The sequence below is a fragment of the Apostichopus japonicus genome, chromosome 3 (assembly GCF_037975245.1).
Source record: "Apostichopus japonicus isolate 1M-3 chromosome 3, ASM3797524v1, whole genome shotgun sequence".
NCBI lineage: Eukaryota > Metazoa > Echinodermata > Holothuroidea > Aspidochirotida > Stichopodidae > Apostichopus > Apostichopus japonicus.
This window is the reverse complement of record NC_092563.1, coordinates 24,156,358-24,183,493: the sequence shown is the minus strand read 5'-3', so window position 1 is coordinate 24,183,493 and position 27,136 is coordinate 24,156,358. Positions and strand designations below refer to the sequence as shown.

General features: G+C 36.2%; 2 protein-coding genes and 1 long non-coding RNA gene across 8 annotated transcripts in view; 2 read left to right on the top strand and 1 right to left on the bottom strand.

The window, feature by feature from the left end:
- The window catches only part of LOC139965564 (neural-cadherin-like), a 54,890-nt gene extending 52,830 nt beyond the window's left edge, over positions 1-2,060 (top strand). For all 3 annotated transcript variants that reach the window (XM_071968060.1, XM_071968061.1, XM_071968059.1), the window contains one exon: positions 42-2,060. In XM_071968060.1, the coding sequence (XP_071824161.1) occupies positions 42-277 (236 nt within the window). In that variant the 3' untranslated portion in view covers positions 278-2,060. The remainder of the gene's footprint in view (positions 1-41) is intronic.
- Positions 1,347-27,132, bottom strand: LOC139965566 (uncharacterized). Of its 4 annotated transcripts, none has more exons than XM_071968064.1 (14): positions 27,022-27,132; positions 21,208-21,481; positions 19,553-19,602; positions 17,192-17,291; positions 14,760-14,848; positions 14,083-14,197; positions 13,353-13,490; positions 12,478-12,696; positions 11,880-11,969; positions 10,630-10,695; positions 9,581-9,669; positions 8,915-8,973; positions 7,633-7,724; positions 1,347-3,134 (listed from the first exon to the last, which is right to left on the bottom strand). In XM_071968064.1, the coding sequence occupies exons 2-14, from the start codon at positions 21,412-21,414 to the stop codon at positions 2,892-2,894; spliced, it is 1,557 nt and encodes a 518-aa protein (XP_071824165.1). In that variant the 5' UTR covers positions 21,415-21,481; positions 27,022-27,132; the 3' UTR covers positions 1,347-2,891. The 4 variants fall into 4 exon arrangements, with proteins under 4 accessions (XP_071824165.1, XP_071824166.1, XP_071824167.1 ...); XM_071968065.1 differs by lacking the exon at positions 27,022-27,132 and adding an exon at positions 26,574-26,973; XM_071968066.1 differs by lacking the exon at positions 27,022-27,132 and adding an exon at positions 26,609-26,973.
- On the top strand, positions 3,141-6,350 carry LOC139965567 (uncharacterized). Its single transcript, XR_011792286.1, has 2 exons — positions 3,141-5,884; positions 6,039-6,350. It is a non-coding gene; the product is annotated as an uncharacterized lncRNA (long non-coding RNA).
- Positions 27,133-27,136: the final 4 nt, after the last annotated feature.

Sequence of the window (27,136 nt, the reverse complement as noted above, 5' to 3'; positions counted from 1 at the left end):
TTTTATCAATATTTCACTTGTCACGTTTTCTTTTACAACAGATGGTGTCAATGTTGGTGATTTCTTAGAAGAACGTCTCGGTGACACTGACCACGACCCGAGTGCTCCCCCATACGACACACTGCACACTTACGACTACGAGGGCGAAGGATCAACATCTGGGTCGCTGAGTTCATTAAACAGCAACAGTAGTGACGGAAGCCAAGACTACGACTACCTTAAGGGTCTAGGACCGCCTTTCAAGAGACTGGCAGATATGTACGGAGGAGTGGAATAAATAGCAGTCCCTTCACCGAACAGAGAGACACCGTTAAGAGAAAGTAACAAAGACAAAATAAAAAGTCCTCATCTTGTTACTAAATATTTGTAGTACTAATTAATTCTAATTGCATTGAAAATTAAATTTCTGGGTGGGAAGGATGGGGCATTGGGAGTGTGGGAGGATGCCTCACCATGTGGGTCAATTTTCACCATGTGGGGGGGGGCATTGTGCCATGTGGAGGGGAAGCTTCACCATCCCTTAAAAATGCAATACATGGTGATTCTGTTACATTTAAATGCAATAATATCATGTATTCCTTTTTTTTTTACCACCTTGGAAGAGAAAGAAAAGCTCTTTATAATACTCATTGCCTCTATATATCATTTGCATATTATTCATAGTCATCAAATAAATTGTGATATTTCTTGCAGGCCTAAAAGAGGTTTGTTCTGTATTCTCAATCGATGGGAGGGGGGGGAGGAAGAGGGAATGGTGAGAGGGGTTTCTATAATTTAGACAGGCTGAGGCTGATGATAATGTCTGCATTGTTCATAGCGCTTCTGCTTAAATTTTTGCTGTGTAATCTCAGCGGTAAGTTCTTCTACATCCAGCATGTCACATGACATTTTCGGCGTTTTGATGTTTTCAAGTCCACGAGGCAGGGTAAATTAAAAAAACAAATATGCTGATAAAATCGCAAAGATACTTTGGCTGAACTTGTTAGGTACTTTGTGTGAAAGTGTGAGTATTCAAGAAATATCAGTGCTGTACAAAAAAAAAATTAAAAATCAAAAACAATAATATTGTACATATTATGTATTGCTAGGGTAGGTTTAAGTATTAATAGATTGGTTTGCACACAAAGGTGACAGTGGCTATTAAATTTTTGATGAAAATATTCAAAATTTTACTAAATGAAAAATTTGTTTTTTGAATGGGGAATGGTGGATCCAGTTCAGATTAACATCCAACAGGAATCTTGAATTAAAATTACAGAAGTAATCTGACCATCAGTTAATTAAAAACTGTTTAATCTGTGAGTTCCATCTGTAATTTTTTGGGGTTCATTATGTACTGGTCCATCTTTGTTCTCTTCTTTTTTTGGAATCGGTGTATTTTTGTACAGTTTTGGTAGTTTTTAAAGTACAACTGAAATTTGCTAGAGTTAACTATTTTTCAGGATTCTGTACATAACTTGTATTTTTTCAGCGTTAGGTATTCCCCTTCATTTCTTTGCAACCAAATTCATGTTTATATTTACTTTACAAAACTTTATGAGAATTCTTTAATTCACAACTTCAAAGATACCGGAAAATATTGACTGTTTTCCATCGAGGTCCAACTGATGTGAATAGAATTACGATACAAGAAATTCGAGATATTTCAAGATGCCTTCAAAGAACAATTCAGGAAAATTTAACCCTTTACCTTAAAAGTACATCTCTTTGCTTCACTGTGAAACCCATTTGTGATAGAATTTTTCAGAGAATATTCAAAACTTTTGAAAACGTATTCACTACTCAGAGATGTATTTTGAAAAGTGAAGTTGTGTTGTGTATAACGTTGTGTTGGTTTTGGAAGCTTTAAACTATTTGCACATTCTGGTATTCATTTGAAAGTGTTCATTACTATTATTATTATTATTACTACTACTGTCTTAAGCAGGGGATAGCTTTTTCACAGATATTAAATACCCTAGTTTTGCTCAATGACTGCTTTTCTTTAAAACGATTGACCTAGTTTCCATTAATTCTCTGTATCGTGAGCACTTGGAAATAAATGCAGTAGAACAGACAAACAGTAGTCTCGTAGCTTTTTTATTGGATAAGTCTAAAAATAAGAAAACTGTCCATAAGATTTGTGAAAATTCTTTACAGAAGAGAGGATATTTGTTTATTACTTGTGACAAACTCTCATCTATACCTTGATTGTCATTGGACTGTTTCAAAAGTGACATGACAAGGTTCTTTCTTTTATCATAGTTCTTATGATAGGAGTAAGGGGTTGAGGTTGCCACACTGTGGTGCATTACAAATACGGAATGAAACCGTACATGCATGCTGTATGGGTACCTAACACCAGGGTATCATCCACACGATTCCTTTAATGTGATGAGTCAGGAATTCACCGGCCAGTTCTATTAGCTGACCAGTATGTAGGATATTTGCAGCTTTGGGCAGAACTATCCCCAGGCTGGCCTGATGAGGGGGGGGGTGTGGGACAGCCCTGGAGTCAAAATGCACTTACTGAAAACTTCAAAAAGGGGCCTAGTGACATCACCCCATTCTCAGACATGATTTGGCTATCTATGCCTGTCTCCAGGGTGCATTCTATTTGATGAGTCCATTCCTTTGAAGAGTCACAGATACATCATCCATTGAGTACTGCAGTTTGATTATTCAGACACTCAAACTGATTCCCACCATCATATGACGAGTCCTATAACGAGATGAATCAAACGTTTGCACCATTAGGGGTGAGAAACCCCAGGGTACAATATTGTTTTGAGTACACTAATTTTTAAGCGTGAAATCACTGTCCCGTACAGCATCTGGTCCTCGATGCTCCTGCATCTACGGCACATTCATTTTGAAGACGATTCCTTTCAAGAGTCAGATAATTGGATGATTCAGACATTTGCACCATTAGGTGTAACTACCCCAAGGGTGTCCTCCAGCTGAAGATCTCCGAGTTTCTTTGCTTCCTCGACTTTTTCCAGCAGCTCTTTCCTCATTTTGGAATACTTGGCAATTAACAATCCGACTCTCTTGAAAAAGTCTTCACCGTAGGCAGAGAGACCGTCGATTCCCGGGTTGGTTTCATGACTACTACCATCACTGACTGTTTGCATTGAGTTTGCACAATCTTGCAACTGTGATAGAGAAACCAGTGAAAGCAATATGGACCAAAGATCATAACATTATACATAATAACATTACAATATACCTCAAGTATAAATCACCAACAGCTCATTTTGAACACAATTGGGTATGCAACGTTACTGACAAAGAACGCAATACACACTCCTATGCCTGTGTTATCCAGCCAGCAGTGTTGTACAATGCGTGGGCAAGCAAATTGATCTAATGGGATACAGTAAACTTTTTTGTCTATTTCGTGCGCCACAGTACTAGAGGATGTACCTACTAAAATTTCCACAAGTCCCTACATACGAACACTCCAAGGCATACGTAATGTCAGTTTGTCCTTTCAGTCAATACAGTAAAATTAATATTTGATTTATGGTTGGATACAAACATCGCTCTGAAATTAGGTGATTGCAGAAAACTAGCGCGCATATGACAGCAGTAGCTCACAGTGGCGTAGGAAGGTACTTTTGAGTGGGGGGGGCTGAAGACTGATGGCTGGCCTGGGGGAGGGGGTGTCCCCCTCCCCTTTGGAATTTTTTGCATTTCCAGGTAGCCTCAGATGCAATTTGGTGCAATATAGCACACTTCAACACCCACTCCATTTTGTAAACTTAATTTTGTATTTTCACCAGGCCTTAGATGCAATTTGGTGCTCCAAATGAGATTTTTTTTCTCATTTGGAAATGAACCAGAATGAAAACATTTCATGGTTCCTTGCTGCTGTTCATTAGTTCCATTCATAGGGAAATTTCTAACAAAGCCCTAATACAGAAACAGTAATTTATGCTCACAAACTTTTGTTGCCAAAGTAATGCTAAGCCCTGATATCAATTGCAACACACATCAGTGTGTGAAGACTATCTACCATTATCATCGTACCAAGTTTGACGAAATTCCGACTAGTAATAGTAGCCAAGTAATTGCAATTTGGAGTATTTCACGTTTGACCCCATGACCTCATTAATATTCATGATATGAGCACCAAAATCACCAGGGTTAATCTACTTACTATGGGCCACCCACTCACCAAGTATGGTAATGATTGGTCATTCCCTTGTTGAGTTATTGTGCATACAAACTTTTCATAACGAAATAATGCTAGGCCCCCCCTATAAACATGCATGATATCAATTGCAACACACATCAGTGTGTGGAGACTATCTACCAATATCATCATACCAAGTTTGACGAAATTCCAATAAATAGTAGCCAAGTTATTGCAATTTGGGAGTTTTTCACGTTTGACCCGTGACCTCATTAATATTTTTTAACTTTGGCCTCGTATAACTTCGCACACGAAGGTCACACGGGGGTCAACCTATTGACATTTATGATCAGAAGGCACCTTTGACATCTGAAAATAGCATCGAAACTGTAAAAATCCCCAAAACACGAAAAGGTCACCAGAGGTCAAATTGAGGTCAAGGGTCACCCAGATGCGGGTCGACAGCTGGATTACATTGAAGCAACTCCCAACCTTAACGGACAGTTAGTTCTGAAGTTATCACAAAAATACTAGTTTTTTTATCATTAATTGACCTTTGGTGACCTCGGATCACATGACCGTTAAGTTTGAAAATATTCCCCTATACCATTTGCAACTTGTCCCAAAATATCAACCGTGTCACACCTTGGAACTGAGAGTTATTGCATTAAATGTCTGAAAATTAACTTTTACCTCGTATAACTCCACACACGAAGGTCACACGGGGGTCAACCCATTGACATTTATGATCAGAAGGTACCTTTGACATCTGAAAATAGCATCGAAACTGTAAAAATCCCCAAAACATGAAAAGGTCACCAGAGGTCAAATTGAGGTCAAGGGTCACCCAGATGCGGGTCGACAATTGGATTAAATTGAAGCAACTCCCAACCCTAACGGACAATTCGTTCTCAAGTTATCGCAAAAATACTAGTTTTTTATCATTAATTGACCTTTGGTGACCTCGGATCACATGACCGTTAAGTTTGAAAATATTCCCCTATTCCATTTGCAACTTGTCCCAAAATATCAACCGTGTCACACCTTGGAACTGGGAATTATTGCACTAAATGTCTGAAAATTTACTTTGACCTCATATAACTTCACACACAAAGGTCACCTGGGGTAAACCTATTGACATTTTTGATTGGTGAGACGTGAATATAGCATCAAAACTGTAAAAATTCAAACATTTTTTTCTTTGCCCATTTTCTCACCCAAAATACTAGTTTTTTAACATTAATTGACCTTTGATGACCTCGGATCACATGACCGTTAAGTTTGAAAATATTCCTCTATACCATTTGCAACTTGTCCCAAAATATCAACCTTGTTACACCTTGGCCCTGGGAGTTATTGCATTAAATGTCTGAAAATTAACTTTGACCTTGTATAACTTTACACACAAAGGTCACCCGGGTGTCAACCCATTGACATTTTTGATCGGAAGGTACCTTTGATATCCAAATCTAGCATCAAAACCAAACATTTTCTTTTTCGCCCGTTTTCTCCCAAATTAAGCACATTTTTTCTAATGTGACCTTTGACCTTTTGACCTTGGTTTCAAATGTAGTTTGATCTGCTGATTCCAAAAATCAACACGATAAGTCTGTACAGCCATCCTAACTCCGACCGAAAACTTTGACCCCTTATAAGTTCGCACACAAAGGTCACACGGGGGTCAACCTATCGATATTTATGATCGGAAGGTACCTTTGACATCTGAAAATAGCATCGAAACTGTAAAAATCCCCAAAACATGAAAAGGTCACCAGAGGTCAAATTGAGGTCAAGGGTCACCCAGATGTGGGTCGACAATTGGATTACACTGATGCAACTCCCAACCCTAACGGACAATTCGTTCTCAAGTTATCGCAAAAAAACTAGTTTTTTAACATTAATTGACCTTTGGTGACCTCAGATCACATGACCGTTAAGTTTCAAAATGTTTCCCTAACCAGTTCACAACTTGTCCCAAAATATCAACCTTGTCGCACATTGGCACTGGGAGTTATTGCAGTTTCAGTATTTTGGGTTTTTGGACCATAACTGACCTTTGGTGACCTTTGTGGGCACCAAAAACAATAGGGTTCATCTACTCACTATGGGCCACCCACCCACCAAGTTTGATCATGATCAGTCAATCCCTTGTTGAGTTATCGTGCATACAAGCTTAAGCGTCACACACACACACACACACACACACACATACATACACACACACACACGCCAACCTGAATACATAGGTTCCTTTGCTTTTAGCAAGGAACCAAAAAGGGGTTTTCTGACTTGCGAAGCGGGGGGGCGGAATGATACTTCCGCCCCTCCACATTTTTTACTGGGGTGGCTGGTGCCCCCCCCAGCCCCCCCGGTTCCTACGCCCTTGGTAGCTCAACTGCAAACTACCTGATGTCAACCAGACATTGAACAAAGAATGTAATGGTTAGTTGTACTCCAAGAATTATAAAATAGTGTTATATTGAAGAATAGTGTTTATCTGTTACTGGTGTCTCATGTAGTGAAGCTGGTGTGTTGTGAGTGGGAGTGTAAGTAGGTGACATGCTGGCTTTGAGAAACATTATCTCAAGATGGCTAACTACAGTTAGATTTAGTAACTGAACATCATGTTGTTGAGGTGTAGTTGAGCCTGCTTTACAGTAACATCCAGACACAGCTCATGTATTGGGTTGATAGAAATCCTATTTGAAAAGTTCAGTTCAGTTACAATGACAGGAACCCAGTAGGACCTAGTTGAGAGGAGTCTCAGTTGAGAACCTAGTTGGGCCCAGTTGAGAAGGAAACCTACTTAAGAAACCCAGCTGGTGATGCTCTCAAACACATTTTGACTATGTTTCTGAGGCAGTATTTGATATCACTCAGATGACTTGAGATGACCCCTGACCAAATTACAAATGAATCACTTTGTGGCCCATTAACTGATGATCCCATCCACAGCCAACTAAAATTATAATAACACAAAACACTTGTCAGAGGAGTAGGCTTTGATATGAATTTCACATTTTGACCTCATGTGACCTCAGCTGACCTTTGACATCAAAAGTAAGAACACATTTTATGACCGATCACTAACTGTACACTGTGACCAAGTTTGATCAAAATCAAACATTAACCCAAGGAGGAGTAGGCTTTTGTGTGATTTCACTGTTTGACCTCTCGTTGACCCCAAATGACGTTTGACCTACTTTTTGCTAGCATGAGTAGCAACCTGTTGATATGCGTCATAACCTCACCAAGTTTGACAAGAAATGACCAAACAGCAAGCGCACAGTGGCCTTTCAACAACTGTTGACAGACAGACAGACAGATGCATTGCCATGACAAAAGCTCAACTAGTTGAATGAGTTAACGAGAGAGCATAAAGGGTCTCTGTGACATAATTCTGGCCCTCAGCGCTGCTGTCTCTATCATTATTATTGTCTCTGTAGCTTCATCCTATTATTGTTCTATTGTTCCAACTACTCATCAGATAGTCCTCCTCTCTATTACAATCTTACCTCGTCAGCATGATCTTTGAAAGATGAAAGGAAAGACTTGAGGGCCTCCTCCGAGGAACTGTCCTTTAAGGTGTTAAATTTGGCTAAAATATCTACAAAGCAGGGGAAAAAATGATAGTTATTTGTACTGTCTAGATATATGGCAACACACACTGAATATAAAAACTACAGGATTGGTTTAGACCAAAAAGGTGCAATTTTAGTTTTTCAATGGCCAAAATCATTCTTTTGATTTTTTTTGGCAACAAGATTCTGACGGTATTCACCAGCCCCCTTGCAAAAAGTCTTAAAGGGGAATTCAGGTGGCATACAACGTAACACTTATCATTAAGAGAAAAGTGTTCCACACTATATTGTCCCAAACTTGAGATATGGTTACAGAGTGAATGCAATTTATTTTGTTAGGCTTGCCAACCTTGACTCTTCCAGGGAGTGGATCATGGTAGGTAGGTAGGTGGTGTGAGAAACCTCACCATGACAGATGTTCTTCAAAAAGCTTTACTTGCCTACCATACTCTTCTTGATAATTTGTCCTTGAAAAGTGATACATATTGAATATTTGCTTCGCTACTAATATTGTCTTTATAAAGATGTCACAAAATTGAGAACTTTTTGTAGAAATCTTATTTTCCTTGTTTGAGTAAGTGAGTTGAATATAAATAAAGAAAAACAAAATCGGTTTGAATTGAAATGACATCATTCACCCTTCTGTTGCCAGATACATTATTTAACAAAATAAAACCAAATTTAAAGAATTCATCCTTTTGCTGTACAAAATGATGTGAGGATGTGATTTTGAACCTACATATGCAGATAAAAAACAAATTCCAGCCATTTTTGGTAAGCAATCAATTTCAGCCAACGGGATATCCTGTTAAGATGTTGGATAATAACATCTTTCTATTAATGTCAAAGTAATATTCATATGTTTTAACCATTTCTAGCATGCTAACAGGTGAAGGAAAAATTGATGACCTGTATATAAGTGAAGTAATGAGATATCCACATAGGCAAGACCTTTGAAACGACAAATGATATTAAAAATCCACTTTAGATTGAAACTTTGTGATAGGAACATTATTATTCTGAATATTTCATCTCTAGCACCCAGCATTACTATGTGAACTGTCTGAACATCACAACCTGGGTTGAGTTTCTTACAATGACAGTTAAGAGACTCACATTAATAATATGGGAAGAAATGGCAATAAAAAAAGGACAAAACACATCATAAATAAATCATAAATCAAAATCATAAATAAATGATAAAAGCAAAAGTTACCTAGCAGGGGCATGCATATAGAATCCTTCATATCTTTTTCAAATATTTGGTAAGATTCCCTAATAATGTGGTTAAAGAAAGCAAAGACAAAAAAAATATATATTAATCTAAAAGAAATTCTGAAAGTCTGCCAGAAACAAGTTGAAGATTACAATAATGAGAAGCTTGTTAAAATAAGCATAACAGCTGAAGTTATCCCATAAATATGGTAGGGGAAGGGAGGGAGTTACCTAACACATTATTTATTGTTAAAATGAAATGTCAATGGTGGGAGGAAAGGGGGGGGGGGGGGGTTGGTGCATCACACTAGCCAAAATTTTGAACACTAATTATTAAATCACATGCCAAAGCAGTGCAAACATTCAATACCTTGTTAGTGCAGTAGCAAATGTTGCATTGCAAGGATCAGAACATACTAGCTTTTTGTTTTCAAAGAAGATAATACTGTTATTTCTATTTAAATCAGTCTGTTTGTTAGTTTGCAGAATTATCATCTTGTCTTTGTGAGTAGCTTTAAAAGCTTACTCTTCTAGAGTTGTATTTAGCACTATACAAGTGTATTTATAATACTTTATGACTCAACAACTATTATATACTGAGTCCGAAGCTTTTTATCATTTAATCGTATGAGAATGCACTTCAAGAAAGAATCCTAATCCAACTTACTTCAAGGCATCAAATATTGCACGAGTGTATTCCATATGTAAATCATAGACGTCCTGATGAAATCTTAGTTCCTCAGAACATGCCTTGTACTGTGAACAAGATTTGAAAACAACAGCATGTCTCAGAAATTAAACAATAAATAAAACATTATTTTCTGGTTCACATGGATATGCAATACATCCTTCTTTCACATGGAAAAGTGGAAAATAATATCTTGTGTCATGGCAACAACCAATCAAATGAGTGGATAGATATTAAACCATACCTAATAATTTCAAACATTTCAGGGAAACCCACTCAATTACTAGTCATGCACTCCTTTGATATAGTATTGGCAACTCATCCAGCATAACTCATAGAATCAAAATTTATACATGCCTTTCTAGAGTTCTAAAATTATAGAGTTCTAGAATTATAGAGTTTTCAAATTCTAGAGTTCTATAATTCAAGAGTTCTACATATGTAGAGTTAAAAACTCAAGAGTTCTGCAATTCTAGAGCTCAACATTTCTAGTGTTCTACAATTCAAGTGTTCTACAATTCTAGAGTTCTACCATTCTAGAGTTCTATAATTCTAGAGTTCTATAATGCAAGTGTTCTACAATTCTAGAGTTCTACAATTAGCTTTTGGAATGAAGTCTTGTAAGGTTTCCTTTTCTTTTTTTATTTTATTTCAAAATTTGTAAGCATCTTCTGTGACAGTAATGTAACAAAATAACAGTAAAAATTCTCTTCAAGTTTATGAAACAGCAAGAGCAGGAGAAGGTGTAGTACTACTATAATCAGCCTGTAAGGTAAATACCATAACAAGTAATGTTATACTCTATTTCCTTAAAGCCTATCAAGTTTATAACATAGCAAAAGAAAGTATAATGATGTACATATATCCACTCCTTGATTCCTTATAGTTTCTTTCAAGTTAACTCAATATTACATACAAAGGGGCATACCTCACTCCATTTTCAAATTCTGATGTTAACACTATTCTAGACAAATGAAATGAAACGACATAAATAAATTCCTTTTTATTTTATTTTTTTAAATGATTACCTCCAACTTAGCAACTTCTCTGGAATAATTATTGGCCTTCAGAAGAGCATCTACAACAGCAAGTGCCTATAAAATGAAGGAGAACATTTAATATTTCTTAAAGACTTGAGTCATGGATTAAAGATGACATCATTTCATACTAGCTTAAAGCAGCTATTTGCATTTGGTCATCAATTAAGATTACAATAAATGAAACACACACTACGATGTATTTTTGTTAAATTAATGTAATTTACAGTGTAAACAGTGATTTTAATTCAATTCCAAAAATGCTGGCACCGTGAATGTTTTATTAGAAGTATTTCTAACACACAAAATGCAAATCAGACCTTTTCAAGGTTATGGACTTTTTCTTCATTATTTGACATTAAAGCAGATTGGAAATTTTGGAAACAGCGTTTCACATTTATTAGAAACACATCAGTGTACTATTATCAAATGTTACCTATAGAACACTCTAGCATGAAACAAGACTACAGAAACAACTCTTCAATACAAACTTGACAATTCAGCACATTTCCTATTTATGTCATATGAGCGATCAGTCCAGTTATGGCATAGGAAAATTAGCACAGAACAACACCTATCACATACCACTCCCATCAGAAATTGTAAAGTTGAGTCTGACAATTAACAGCTGGTATCATCATCCTCGTACCAATTTGGGCCTTTAAACCACAGACATACGTACTGTCAGTTGAGTGGACCACCAAGGGCATTGTACAGTAAGTGTGCAAGCATCTCAGATTCGACAAAGAAAATCTCCTTGATTGGATATCCTTCTCACTAACACATCCCTGATATTAAGCTTTTAGTCTGATATCACACTCATTTACTTACTCACTTACATACCAGTTATGTAATTGCTCAGGAATACTTGAAGGCAGGCAGGATTTGTGCGGTACTGTGATCCACGTCCTACGGGAGGGTCTCAGGGGTGGAGTTTCCCCCTCCCCTCTGGAGAATTTTTGTAAATGAAGTATGCTTAGATGGCAAATGGTCAAATCTTTTCCTATTCTGGTGCTAACTGCTGTGCCAAGCATTCACCCATATTTTGGGAATGGCAGAATTTGTTAAAGTAATCATCAAAAAATGTGCCGGGCGGAAATGTTTAAAATTGCTGTTTTTGCTGGGTCGGCATTTAGAACTGCTGGGCGCAGCCACCTGCTGCCGTTCGGTGTGAGCACATCCCTGACATACAGAACCTGTCGTCTAACTTCACATTGCCATTCATTGAGATAACCTCTAACCTGTTTCTGTTTGCTTCGAGGAAAGGATGGTAAGGCGGAGAGAACACTCTCTGATGTAATCTCGGGATGGATGCTCTTCCTGAGAGCAGGCTGGAGAAAAGCAGGAGAGAAAAGTTGAGATACAAAAACAGAGCATATTCAACCTATGGTGCAGAGGATACAAGTGGGTATCAAATCGATGGTGCAGAGGATACAAGTGGATATCTATCCTATGGTGCAGAGGATACATGTTGCAAAGAATGTTTTTGAATATGTTACCTATGGTGCAGAGGATACAGCACACCATACCTATGGTGCAGAGGATACAAGTGGATATCTATCCTATGGTGCAGAAGATACAAGTGGATATCTATGGTGCAGAGGATACAAGTGGATATCAAACTGATGGTGCAGAGGATACAAGTGGGTATCAAATCGATGGTGCAGAGGATACAAGTGGATATCTATCCTATGGTGCAGAAGATACAAGTGAATATCTACCTAAGGAGTAGTAGGTGCAAGTGAATATCTAACCTATGCTACAGAGGGTGCAAGCACACATCATATTCAATCATTAATTGCTACATACAATCATGTATGCTTTAAACAAGTTTCTCACCCATGGTGCAGCAGGAACTAGTAAAGATAGTTCCATGAGATTTTGACAGCATTCAGCCAATAGAGGCAGGGTTGTAGCGAGCAAAGACTCTGACCTATCCTGTAAGATTTTTGCAGCTGGGAGGCTGACAGCACTTGTGGAGGATGGAGCAGTTGTTAGATCATGTTGAAGAACAAGAAGCTTCTTGAGCAGGGAAAACAGCTTGGACTCTAATTTACTCTGTTGTTAAAGACAAAAATAATGCAAATTTCAAGCATTGGCAGAAACCAATTTGTTAATCATGTTTCTGCAATTTTATGAAATCAAACAACAAGAAAATGATTCACATCAGTGACAGCCAGGCTTTGTCCCTGTAATGGTAGAGGTACAGATATGGTACCTCACTGGTGGAGGTACAGAGATGGTACCTCACTGGTGGAGGTACAGATAGTACCTCACTGGTGGAGACACAGAGATGATACCTCACTGGTGGAGGTACAGACATGGTACCTCACTGGTAGAGGTGGATACATTGTACCTCACTGGCAGAAATATTAATAACTTACTGGTATAGATACAAACATGGCACTCACTGATAGGAATATAGGGGGGGTCCTTTAAAAGTCCCAGTCAAATTGTGATCTCTTGAAATAACTATTCTTTTAAGATCATTCCAAGAAGAGGATTTGTCATATAAATGACAATTACTTCTTATAACAATATAAAGGATAGCAAGCCAAAGCAAGCAGACAGGAAGTTATATAAATTGTGGTATCATTAACTTTTGAACAACAAAAGAGCATACTACTAACATTGAGGGTAGTGACAGACAAACAGCTAAACTCATCATAACATGTGCATGGATAAACAAAGGTTATAACTGGCTGTAAACTCACCACATGCCTCAGATTAAGGTGATCTGTGTGTCCACGGCAAACATCCAAGAGGCTTATTTCACTTTGGTCTGAACGGATCGGTTTTAAGAATTCACCCATGAACAGAGCTGGTTGTGCCAGATGTTTGGTATCACTAGTCTGGGAAAGGAAGATGAAACCGCTTCATTTGACTTAGTAGTTTAGTAAACTGTGTCTCAGTTTGACATGGGTCTTAACAAACTTACTGAGGGGATCTTATTTAACCACCTTGGCAGTGTGACTTGGTGCCTATTAATATGCTTCAGTTTAATAGCCTACCTGACACTCATCAAACTGACACAGTGCAACACTGTGATTTATTGAAATGCCACTGTTAGCCATTATTTGCAAAATACCTGTCTGACACTGTGCCTATTCAAATGCTTCACAGATACCCAATACTTATTACAATGTTTATGTAAAACATGTGTAGATTACAGGGCTGCCTCTGTGTGACCTGTTGCTACCCGATACTTATTAACCCCCCCCACATGTAACCAGGTGCATTTATAAATTGCTCGTTTGATCCTGTTGCTGGAGACTATCCACTGGGTTGACCCACTACCTCCAAATAAGGTCTCATATGATCCACTCACATTAAGAAGTAATCTATTTTGACCAAATTATTCATATAAAAAATATAAGTTTGTTGAGTTGTTACTCTTGCTTTGTATACCTTCTTCTACATTCTTGCTTTCCTAATCTTTCTTACCTCGACACTCCTATATAGTCTTCGTCTTGCCCCCTCTGTATCCTCGATGAGTCTGGTCAACTGGGACCGTTCAATTGTAACCTTAGGTCCTGGTGTTTCAGACCCCAGCAAGTCCCTATATAGATGGATATATAATTGAAAGTGTAATGAGTTGGAAAATCCAGAAAAGTGAAAAAACTTCCAGTTGCACAAGTTTGTCCACTTTGTAAGATGTTGAGCAAATTATCTATGTTTGAGCAAAATCCTCTTCCCCAAGCCATCCTTGTGACCTACCTCCCCCCCCCTCCTCAGATTAAATAGATGATGGTTATATCTTATGTGTGTTTGTGTTTAAATGGTAGACTATCAATATGGAATATAACTCTGATGCCTACCCTACAGTCAAACACATACACATGTGTTAAATGCAACCTTCAATTATAAATCTGATCCCCAAGCAAGGTGATGTACAAACACCCATACATAGATCAGATCCATAACACAGTTAATATGTAAATGTATATGTATATACATGTATATACCATAATTCTACATAGCCATCTCTGTTTGCTTTAGTTTTTGTTTTGTAACTGACAATGTGTCAGTTCCTAATGAATAATAGACCATAAATCAAGGGCTGGGGGGGGGGTGGTGGGGGGAGAAAAAGTCCAAAAGATATTATTTCTAGATGACTGTACCTGAATTGTTCAGTGATTCTTTCTAAAATATTTTCCACCTCTAAGATGACCATACTTCTTTTGCTGAGTGCTTCCATATCCAGCATAATCTAGAATCCAGAATAATAAATGAAGAATCTGTCCTTTTTTAGTAAACTCCCCAACAATAATAATAATTGATGCAGTTATTAGTCTTTGCTTGTCTTGTCTATTAAATGTAAAACAAATTTAAGATAATTTCAAAATTCTATAATAAAACAAGAGATCACAACCATCTGTATTCTGTTGAATATTCATACCACAATTTTTTCCATGAAATAATTTTTATTAAAATATTGAAATGAGTGTTATCTTTGCAATCTCTCTTCCTACATACCATTCCTAGAGTACAAAAGAGAAACAGTGCAGTTTAAATGGAGGTCACTTGGGGGGGAAAAAAATGTTTTTATTCAAAATTATGGGCATAGAAGGTAAACTATATCTTTGCAAAACTGGCATTATATTTAAAAATAAAAGTAATACTTGGGAGAAACAAATTTTTTGGGGGAATTTTAGAAATATGTACCCAACTGGCATTATATTTAAAAATAAAAGTATAGCTTAGAAAATACCAATTTTGTTTTAGTAATTTTAGAAATATATATACCCAAAATTTCTTATTGTATTGCAGAGCATGATTTTTGCAACATGATTTGCAACATGCTATTTGACCTTACATAAAGAAATAACTAATCATAACAAATCTATTGCTTTCTTTGTTGCGATAGTGTCTCACTCTCAGCAGATGAATAAAACATGAAGGAGTCTACTGCTTTTCAAACTGCTCTTGATTTACTAAGCTGAGATATGCACCACCTACATAGCAGATGTACCTAATCCCAGCCGACTTTGCATATAAGAATAAGGACAGAAGTAGCTAAAGCAACCACAAGTAAAGACTAATTCATCTACTAACTACACCTGTGTGAGTGAACAGGAAAACTTGCTACATTTGTTTAAGAAAAATTCGCTTTTATACTGAAGTACATGAAACCATATTGGAAAATACTGTAGGATTGGAATGAACTCAGCTCCCTTTAAACTAGCAGAACTGTTTCTGATTTTCTTTTCATCATTCAACTTTGTGAGATTAGACTACGATTCTCATCAGAATTTCAACCAAAGTTATCCCTGAGGATGTTCAAGGGAGAAGCAGTTTGTTTATAATTAAAGCACTCGCTGATACTCTCCCAAAATAAATTGCAGAGGTGCAGCAAGCAAAAACAAAAATTAAGCCTTGGCTTATAAACTTTGATTTACTTCTTCTTTTACAAAGTTAGAACAAAGTTATTTTATTTATTTATTTATTTATTTATTTATTTCTTGAATTTTTTCCTTTTTGGTTCAGATCACACAAAGCGATTGTGGTAATATTTATTAACCTATTTTGACAAACTTGCAAGAACCCTCCATTTGATAAGTTGTGACATTACTTCCCCAGTATAGTTATTGTTTCAAATGTCATTTTCTGATTTAATCTTTTTCTAGCACTAAATTCCATCTTCTCTAATCCACATACTTGAATCAACCATGGAATGCTTCAATATTCAATGGTTTGTAATTTTGGAAGATTTAGCTTCCAAGAGGACATTAAACCAGTCTGTCTAAAACCAACTGAGGGGTCTGTTGTCATGGAGATGGTACAGAATCTAGATATAAATAGCAACACTTCAATTTCTCAAAATAAATTCCACCCTTGGAAAGATTTTGTATTCTTTGTCATCACTGCAGACTTTGCATCACATCTGTATCTGCCACAGTTTGAACAGAACTCTTTTCCGACAGGGCTGAGAAAATTGTTATTAGAATTTACAAGAAGAAAATCATTCATTAATCAGGTACAGTGTGTGAGAGGCTAAAGAATAGCAAGAAAAGACATCTTTAGGTTCATTGGCAATGATCCATCATTATAGCTAAAATATCAAGTTCTGGTCACCGACCCCCAAAGATTTTGCCACCATCTTCAAGGCAATGTTCCTTCCATGAGAAATTTTGTTCATAACGTCACCCCCTTCAATTTAGAAGATTAATTTGAAAGCTGGAAAACTTGGGTCCAATATTGGTGACTAAAACCCTTTAGTAGTGTAGGCCATTGATTTGATTGGTCAACTTACATTTTTTTAGAATCATGAAGAAAAAGGCAAGCATGTTAGAAATTCTAAATAAAAAACTTAGAAATAACTAACAAATTACAAGTAATGAATAAAGCTTAACTGACTGGAAACTTATCTTCTGAAAAATATTAAAAATTTGTTACAAAATTTAAGACGTAAAATTAATTAAAAATAATCAATTTGGAGAGTCCCTTTGATTGTGTATCAAACATCATAATTGAAAACTTTGCATTCATTCACATTTTAGAAAAATATTAGTCTATTAGGAACAATGTTTGAAGTTTTATATCACATGCTTACCTGTCTTTCAAGCTGAATAACTTGAGACTTCAACAGATTAACTCTTCTTTCTTCATATGTCTCGCAGGGTCCTTCACGAAGGAGTTGGTTATACATTTCCCTTGAAAAATAAAATAAAACCACTAACTTGAATTAATTCTGTGTAGGTAACATACATCAAAAGACATATCTTTGTTTCTACACCTCAATTTCCCTATTCAGTATTACACATTGAACATATAGATAAAATCATGCAGCACAGGACTTGTTGATAAAATTAAGAATTTTGAAACAGCAAAGAAATTGCATGGTACTCTCACTTCTGCCTGTCACACCACCAGCAAAGAAATGGTTGTATAATGATGGCCACCAACTTACAGCTGGTTTGTTCTGTTTGGTAGAGCAGAGGACCTGCAATCATGATCCCTCATCTACAATGTTTTTGTTTTGCCCTTGCAAAATTTGTTTATAGTTTCCCTGTCCATGACATTATGAAAAATATCTAGACTCATATAACTAAAAAAAAAAGATTATGAAATACATCTAGAGATGTAAAAATGTTACAAAATGTAAAACCTATTTATTTATCTATATGCACACAAACACGCACTAATTATTGATTGATATGGAATATAAAAACTCACAGATTTCAAGTAACACTGCCAAGATTTTGAGAGATATTTTTCTTTCTTTCCAGACACTAATTTATGACCACTCAATGAGGGAGACGGGGAAAAGACCATGTCTTCGCAATATTGTTCACTGCAACTTCCAACATATCGCCACTGTGCATCTAGATACCTAAATTAACAATTTAATAGCACATCTCATGTTAGATGTTAGATCTAACAAGGAGTCTGCTATTAAACTAGGTCGGTAAGTGACACCGACATTTGTTTACGTTAGATACCATTTCCCCCGGCAATAAAGCTGCTTCAGGGATGATTAATTAGATTATGAAATCTTGACTTTCTCATGGACTTAAGTCACCAAGAAGAGCCACACCAGATGTCAAAAAGTACTGTTTATTTCACCCCCCCCCCCCATTTTTTCTCTCTCTACATCTGTAGTTAAGTGTTAGTTGATGGCAAAAAGCACCAGCAAAAATGTATGAAACTAAAAGTAGTTTAGGTTATGCCACCACATTTTCTTTTATCAACGGAATTAAAATCAGAAGAAAATTTGCAACACTGGAATTTTAGGTTGCACGTATTACAGGGTTTTTTTGGTTTGAATCCCACAGGCTTTTTCTTACAAAACATTATTGGGAAATGGGACGACTTGTCAATTGCGAAAAGGAGATCGGATAATGACCCCAGAAGATGTATGGGGAGGTTTAGGGTATATTGCGACGGAGGTTACCATATTAAACTAGCCTTGATACTGTAATATAAAAGGAGAACCCAACCCTCCTCTTTTAACTTCTATGATTTAAAGCTCACTTTAATAAAACATTTTGCCCCAAATGACAAAGAACAATTTCTCTCCATTTGTGAGATATCATGGTTTATATAGTAGCTTTTCAGGGCTTCAACTTTGTCAACCTGTAATATATCATAGTCGACTACCAGGTGTAACAGGTGTTCTAGGGTGGAGGGGCGATTGAAGAGAGAGGGGGAGGATTAGGAGGGGAGGATTTAGAACTGTTTAAGTGAGAGAATCTGTTGGAAAGTGGATGCAGTTCACCTCAGAACAAACCAAATGCAGCCAGCTGCTCGTTACATAAATCATGACGCTAATTACAAGGTTACATTCAGATCCTTATTACTGATTACGGTACCCCTCATTAGCTCATTCCAAAGGTCCCGAGTGTAGCCAGGGTACCTTATATTTAACAGCTGCATGTGAATATCTGATGACAGGTTCATTTTAATATGGATCTAGGTTAACAAGTTACAAAATGTCAAAATGTTGCTTAAATACTCAACCTTGATCCAGACAGAGATAAACATGAATTGATAAGAGACAATTTTAATTAAACAGACTATATATATATATAATGACACAAGAACCTGCTAAGGTATGCTAAATTTTGGCGACAAAGTTTCCAAAACATTCATTCACAGCACGCTTTTCAGCATTTTACTGACAGTTTTGGGAATATATAGTTGCAAGATATTTCATAATTTTGCGACAAGTCTTTGTTGTCACAGATTTCAGGGAACTTGGTATAAACTCAATAGACTGACCAAGGCAATCTCAAAGGCAAAACCAACATAAAGTTATGGTTTTGGGTTTTTTTTCCACTTCACTACATATAGTTCCTTTAAAGAACTGGTCAGTGTTTTTGCATATATATAAATATATATAGATATATATATAAATATATATTTGAAATTGTAATGAGTTGAAAAATCCGTATATATGGTGACTTCACCTTACCTGATGGAATCCAATTCATTTTGCAATCGTTCATTTTCTTCTGTTAGTCTCTAGACATGAAAAAAAAACTTAAATCAATATACCGAAGATTTCAAATCAAAGATTAAAATTTTTACAAAGCAGAAACAACATAATGGCAGTAAATATAGACCTAATTTTAACCACAAGGACAGGCTCATCAAGGTTGAGAAGTTAGAACTTCCAGTTGTCACAAATATTCAGATGCTATTTCTCAACTCTTTGTTTAAAGGAGCAAAAAATAATGAACTGTTTCAAATAGCACAAAGAGAAAAGATAAGATAACAAAACAATAAAGAATAACTCTACAAAGAAGAGAGATGTACTGTATTAATAGATGACTTTAAAACCTTGTTCCCTAAAAAAAAAACTAGTATGATCAGTACATATTTATCTTTTCACAATACGTTTTCTTTTGGAGAAATCAACTTGTGCACCTTATAGTTCACGATTATATGTTGAACCAATAATTTAAAAGTTCAAGAAACTCATGACAAAGGCTGCTCATTAAGCTTTGCATACCTACTGGGCAACCATGCATGAAACCAACACTATCATACTTCACAAATTCCTCACAGTTCTTTCTATATGCCTATTGAACATGTGAGATACATTGTTAGTTATCAAAAAAAAGATAAACTTCGTTATTTGTGCATATTGTCAGAGAATCTAATATCATTAGTTTAAACTACGTACAATAAATCAACAGATACTGGTGGTGGAGCTGTTGACATAATGTAAAACACATGAGAGGGTGGAGGGATTGGGGCACTCCAAAAGGGGTAAACATCTTGTAATAGTTGAGTTGGAAGGCCTTCCCCAAGCCTGCATATTATGTCCGGCTGAGTGTTATCATCCCATATATGGATAATTAATTTGAACTAATAAAAACATATAGAACCGTATGGGACCATTAATGCTCGCACACTCAAGTAAGCAATTTACCTTGGTATTATTATTATTATTATTATTGCAAACATGATCTGCATGCATCTGACCCATTAAAAAGATATATAAATCCCATCTTATTTTTTTTTCATTTATGAGTTTTTTCATTGTCAATGATCTCTATATAAATTTCTCCATGATAACAGACGATGGCATTCCTGTTACATATTGATGCAATCACCAATTACCTTTATTTCTATATGATCCACTTTGATACAATCACCAGTACCTTTATTTCCATATGATCCGCTTTGATGCAATCATCAATAACCTTTATTTCTATATGGTCTGCGTTGATGCAATCACCAATACCTTTATTTCTATATGATCCACTTTGATGCAATCACCAATACCTTTAATTCTATATGAGCCGCTTTGATACAATCACCAATACCTTTATATCTAATATCTATATGATCCGCTTTGATGCAATCACCAATACCTTTATTTCTATTTGATCCACTTTGATGCAATCACCAATACCTTTATTTCCATATGATCCGCTTTGATGCAATCACCAATACCTTTATTTCTATTTGATCCACTTTGATGCAATCACCAGTACCTTTATTTCTATATGATCTGTTTTGATGCAATTACCAATAACCTTTATTTCTATATGATCTGCGTTGATGCAATCACCAATACCTTTATTTCTATATGATCCGCTTTGATGCAATCACCAATACCTTTATTTCTATATGATCCGATTTATCACCGGTGACCAACCTCTCCTCTTCTTTCACTGCCAATCGTCTCTGCTCCTTTACCGTACCTCGACTTGAGGCTTTCCCTTTCGCTTTCGGAAGAGGAGACTTGTTACTACCCTGGCATACCTTCCGGATTTCTGTTTGGCCAGCTGCCGATCCAGCCAGCCCTGGTAATCTTTCACTCATTCTCACTGAGTAAATCTCTATCAGCCAATTAAATCACTCATTTATCATCTCTCTAGGTGGCATTTCTCTGAAACAAAAATAAAACAAAAAAATGTACATGTATATTTAAGAATGAACCAATCTGAAGGTATTCTGTAGTAATTTAAGTGTTTCCCTATTTACACTGAAAGGGCAAAGGGCTTTAGGGGAAAGTCCCTTTAGTATTAATTTCCAATATAAACTTACAGGTACACATCTAAAAGATTTATATAGACACACCCACACTATCATTGGTTATTACCCAAAATGATCTTACTGCATAAGTATTTTTTTAAAATGTGTTTCAAATAATTAAAATATAAAATTCATATAATGTCGATATAATCGTTCTTGCAATCTATGACAGCATATATACAGTGTAGTGATAGGTCACTTTTTATGCTGTGGTAGGTTTACTAAGTTTCTCTGTCTATAGATAGTTTTTTAAGTTTCAGTAACCTTCAAGAGGTTTTTAAACTTGCAAATTAATTATACAGATTTTGAAGGGATCAGTTGGATGGTTAACAAGCGGTTGTATCGCAAACCGATATTACTGATAACTATCCTGCGGGCCCTAATGGACAAGTACGTAATTTATCTTGAAATTTTGCAGCTAAACACTTAGGAGTGTTCCTACTGCCATGACAGGAATGAAAATATTACATCATATCAGGGAAAAAAAGCTCTTCATTTGAGTTGATTCAAAGAAATTATGATGCAACAGTGCCAGATAATGACCACTTATCATGCTTTTGGAAGAAGCAAATGAACGTCTGATAAGCACACAATGTCAAATATACCAGCTAAGTAAGTGTTCTGGACAAATATGGCCGAAAGAAAGAACGAATCATGTTGAAATATTATGTTGACAACCTATATCGCTTCGTTTGAGAACTAATTATTCTCAAACAGAGTCAGGTTTCTTGACTCCAACTCAATCCGAAAAATGTCTCTAAACAAATTGGGGTTGGCTGTACCAACAGCAAGTTCCAGGAAAAACCAGGTACGGTTCTCTAATTAAACTTATCTGCCGTAACCGTTAGCCTGGAGCAGCCGTTAATTATTACGTTCGACAGATGACTGACATTAAACCATACATTGTAATTAAACTCCTGTATCATAAGCTTACACTACATATCTGAACATCTCCACAATAGTGTCGATGCGGTAACCGTCCAGAGTTACAGCAAAGGTTAACAATTAATTGTTAAACAAGGGCCAGATTGTGCAACGCTGATTGAAGCATTGAGCCAGACAGAATCATAATCTCTCTATATCGTACTTTGATGGATCAATGTTCATGTAAGATTGGCTAGGATGCATATTCTTAAGGCCTCATGAGCCTGCACAACCTTCTTCTTCATTTTTTTCTTCTTTTCTTTTTGTGGGTTGGATTGAAATCTTTCACCGGCCATATTTGGCATATATGGGTCACCTATTGAGAAGCCCTGGTTTTAGAGACAAAGGACTCATTACTAAGATTTAGAAGCTAAAATATGATCCATAATAATAGTAAAGCTAAAATATGATCCATACTTATAGTTAAGCAAAAATGTGATCCCATACTGTAGTAAAGCTAAAATATGATCCATACTTATATTTAAGCTAAAATGTGATCCATACTTTATTAAAGCTAACATGTGATCCACACTTATAGTAAAGCTAACATGTGATCCATACTTATATTTAAGCAAAAATGTGATCCATACTTATTATTAAGCTAAAATATGATCCATACTTATAGCGAAGCTAAAATGTGATCCATACTATAGTTAAGCTAACATGTGATCCATACTTATCGTAAAGCTAAAATGTGATCCATACTTTATTAAAGCTACCATGTGATCCATACTTATAGTAAGCTAACATGTGATCCATACTTTAGTATTAAAGCTAACATGTGATCCATACTTATAGTAAAGCTAAAATGTGATCCATACTTCATTAAAGCTAACATGTGATCCATACTTATAGTAAACTTAAAAATGTGATCCACATTTATAGTAAAGCTCAAATATGATCCATACTTATAATTAAGCTAGAATGTGATCCCATACTTATAGTAAAGCTAAAATGTGATCCATACTATAGTAAAGCTAAAATACGTGATACATACTTATAGTTAAGTTGAAAATGTGATCCATACTTATAGAAAAGCTAAAATGTGATCCATACTTTATTAAATCTAACATGTGATCCACACTTATAGTAAAGCTAACATGTGATCCATACTTATAGTAAAGTTAAAACTGTGATCCACATTTATAGTAAAGCTAAAATATGTTGCACACTTATAGTAAAGCTAAATGTGATATAGTAAAGCTCTTAAAGTTGATTATACTAATGTAAAAACAATAGCACTTAAGATTCACAAATTACCAAATACTTTCTTCATTTTTTTTAGTCACATAATCAACACTGATAACATGACAGTGCCTATGTGACCTGTTAGTTTTTTTAGAACAAATCAATGGAAAGTTGTTTGTGTTAGCCCATCCAGTCTTCTTACTTACTACATGAAATAAGCTCAGTTGTTCCATGCAACATGCAATTATACATTAAATGTCAAAATCATTCACCAATCCACTGCTTATGCTATTTTTATGGGGAGAATTGTAGTCTGTGGTGCATATTTAATGTAATTTTATTTCATTTAATCCAGGATGGAATATCCTAAATCAAGTAGACACTTGTTATGGGTGAGGATGTGGCATGTTTCTGACTAACCTTCTTCTTTTTTTTGGGGGGGGGGGGACAGGAGAGGGAGATCAACATTTTGTATACAGACACCCTTTTAAATAATGTTTTCTTCAAATTGTAGGGAGATATTCCTTAGACACTTGCTCGCTTTCTTTTTTATACAAGTTGTTGACAAGTACAACAGTAGAAGTATGAATACAAGTAGAATTTCCCTTGGTGTGAGTACAAGCAAAAGGCCTTAAGCAAATGTATGGGTACAAAATTCTGCATTAGTACCTACATTACGAGTAAAGACTTACTACAAGTCTCCAATTTTGAAGGTCTCTCACAGAGAGAGAGAGGAAGAGAGTCTAGAGACACATGTTATTTACGATGCTGAACTTCTCCTATAGCAGATGTCCTTCTCTCTTTTTAGATATTTTCATAAATTGAAATACATAAATTTGGCCTATAAAATTGCAATATCAAACCCTACATTGACAAGTTTTGAAGTAATGTATTAATTAATGGCATCTGGGAACCCTCAGGGGTTTTTCCCACAACATGACTAACGTAAGGTGGCGGAGAGTAAACTGATTTGACAATGTTAAAACAAACAAGGTTACCTAGAAAATTGCGGTTCTTGAGGGGAACTTGCTGCGTGCATGCACCAAAAAGAAATAAGTGGGCAAAAACACTGAAGGCATTAAAAAAATTACAAAGAAAATACATCGGCTTAGTGTTTGACTTTTCTATCACTGTACAGTATGCTTTCAACTTCAGATATGGTTTTTAACCACTTTGCTTTTGTCCAACATCACTCAATAAGTACAGTAGCCATTAAATATTTTACGATGATTCGATTGTGTCAATAGCATGTCTGAAAATATTTTAGTTACTTCCTACTTATAGGATGCAATACTGTTACTGAGCTTCGATCCTTGTCAACCTTACTTTTATTATGTGGAAACTTGTGTTAAACTTGTTAGCCTATCATATTGTAACCATCATTTCTTGCAACACAATGACTAGAAAGGGAATTTGGAAGTTAAGGCCTAAAGTATACACATGGTCAGACCATAATGACTGTGAGGCATAGTATCCTGTGCCTAATTTGTTTCACACTAAACCACGATAGTGACAAAAGTTAATGATTTAAATGCATCATACCATTCTCCCTTTTTATATGAGTACATATATCCCAATGTGTAATATGTGCAAATGTGTCATATATCCCAAATATTTGTTTTCTTTGTCATTTAAGAACGGTCTTAGGCCTTACATTGACAAAAATGTTCAAACACAACATTAGACCTATACATTCCCCCAAAACCTGTAGCAAAAGAATAAACTGGAAACAGTTTCTGGTAACAGATTTCACGAGAGAAAGCCAACTTAGTTTGAACACATAGAAATCCATTGCTGTAGGTAAAGACCAAAAAAAGCGCAAAATTGTGTTACTATTTAACAAGTTGGAACATGGATATTCATAGTTTTCTTAAATTAAATCATGCATGAAAACATGACCCATGAATCTGTTAGGGTACCGTAGATATAAGAATCCAATCCTTGTGTCACGCTTTTTGCTTTATTCTAGTAAAAACATTTGCAATCACAATGTAGTGATAACTGATAAGGCTTCATTGCGACATATACTAACAACGGTAGAACAGTGCTCATCTGCTAACTCAGACAATGAAAAATGTCGACTGAACCGTACACAATAGTTGTAGCAAACTTTTCATGATCGATGTGATCGATGTGTCAATTATCTACATGACATGGGGTGTGCTTCACACAGTGTGCCAAATATTAGGTGTTTTGAAAGATATTTGCTGTTCCTTAGATTAACTTATATTTGGTAAAGGCAGGTAGTCTCACCCGAAGCACAGGTTGCATTCAAGTGATTATCTTTGTCAAACTTAGATTTTGAAAGCATAAAAGATTGGCTTGATCTAAGAAGAGTTTTAACAGAACAGCTGTTCATATTTGGCACATAATATTACAAGCAAAAGTCTTTAAAAACATCTGACCCCAAATAAGGACTTATTGCTCCACTCCTAAGCTAGAGTCTTGACCCGGAGTAGAAGTCGGGTAACTTGTCCAAGCCTACTGGAAAGAAGCTGTAGTGATTTCTACTTGGGGGATGGGTGGTAGGAAGGGACTGAACAAAGTTGTAAACATGATCATAACTTTCTTCAAAGTGTACCAAGATTTTTTGCCCTTTAGACTTTAGCCAAGCAGTGTACATTTCGTGTGTGCTGAGGTTAAATTTAAGTTAATGTTAAAACTACAATGTACTAAGTATAAGGTCACGGAAGGTATCATGTTTACCATTACATATAAAATATATAGAATGCTTCAATATCCACTTGCATAACAAACCAACGTTACTTCGCCTAGGCCTACTGTTACTTTGTTAGGTCATATGGGCCTAATTCTTAGTTGTTTGTCACACTCACAGTGAATGTGTATGCAGGCCATCATGTTAATTTACCAAGGCCAGAGTGCTACACTACTATTGGCATATTTTTAATTAACTATGCCTAAGTAGTCTACAGTAATTCTTCTGCTGAATGGACGTCTTAAGGTAGTCGCAGTTGGCCTAAGCTACACCTGCATTCGCAGCTACACTTTGTGAAATTGTGGTAACTCCGTGCAACCAGGATAGCCTCCTGAAGTTACTAATTACAACCAGGCCAAAGCTACGATCTTTTACATCACAACAAAATGAAGGCATTTGAAACACTGTCAGGCCCCTTTCCACGAAATCATATTGTCCCAGCAGGTGTGCCTGCAATCACAGAATGACATCACCGGCCCAACCCGTTTCCCGTTCTAAAGTAACCAACGCCTTAATCTGCAACTATTGGGGGAAATTAAGCGAAATATCACATTGATAATATTTGCCTTTTATTGACATTTCGTTGCAGTCCGCGAAGTCCTTCCATGGCAACCATTTGCAGACGAAGATGAAATGAATGAGTTTTAGTAAAATGCTGCCCTCAGTCGTAACACTTTTTTT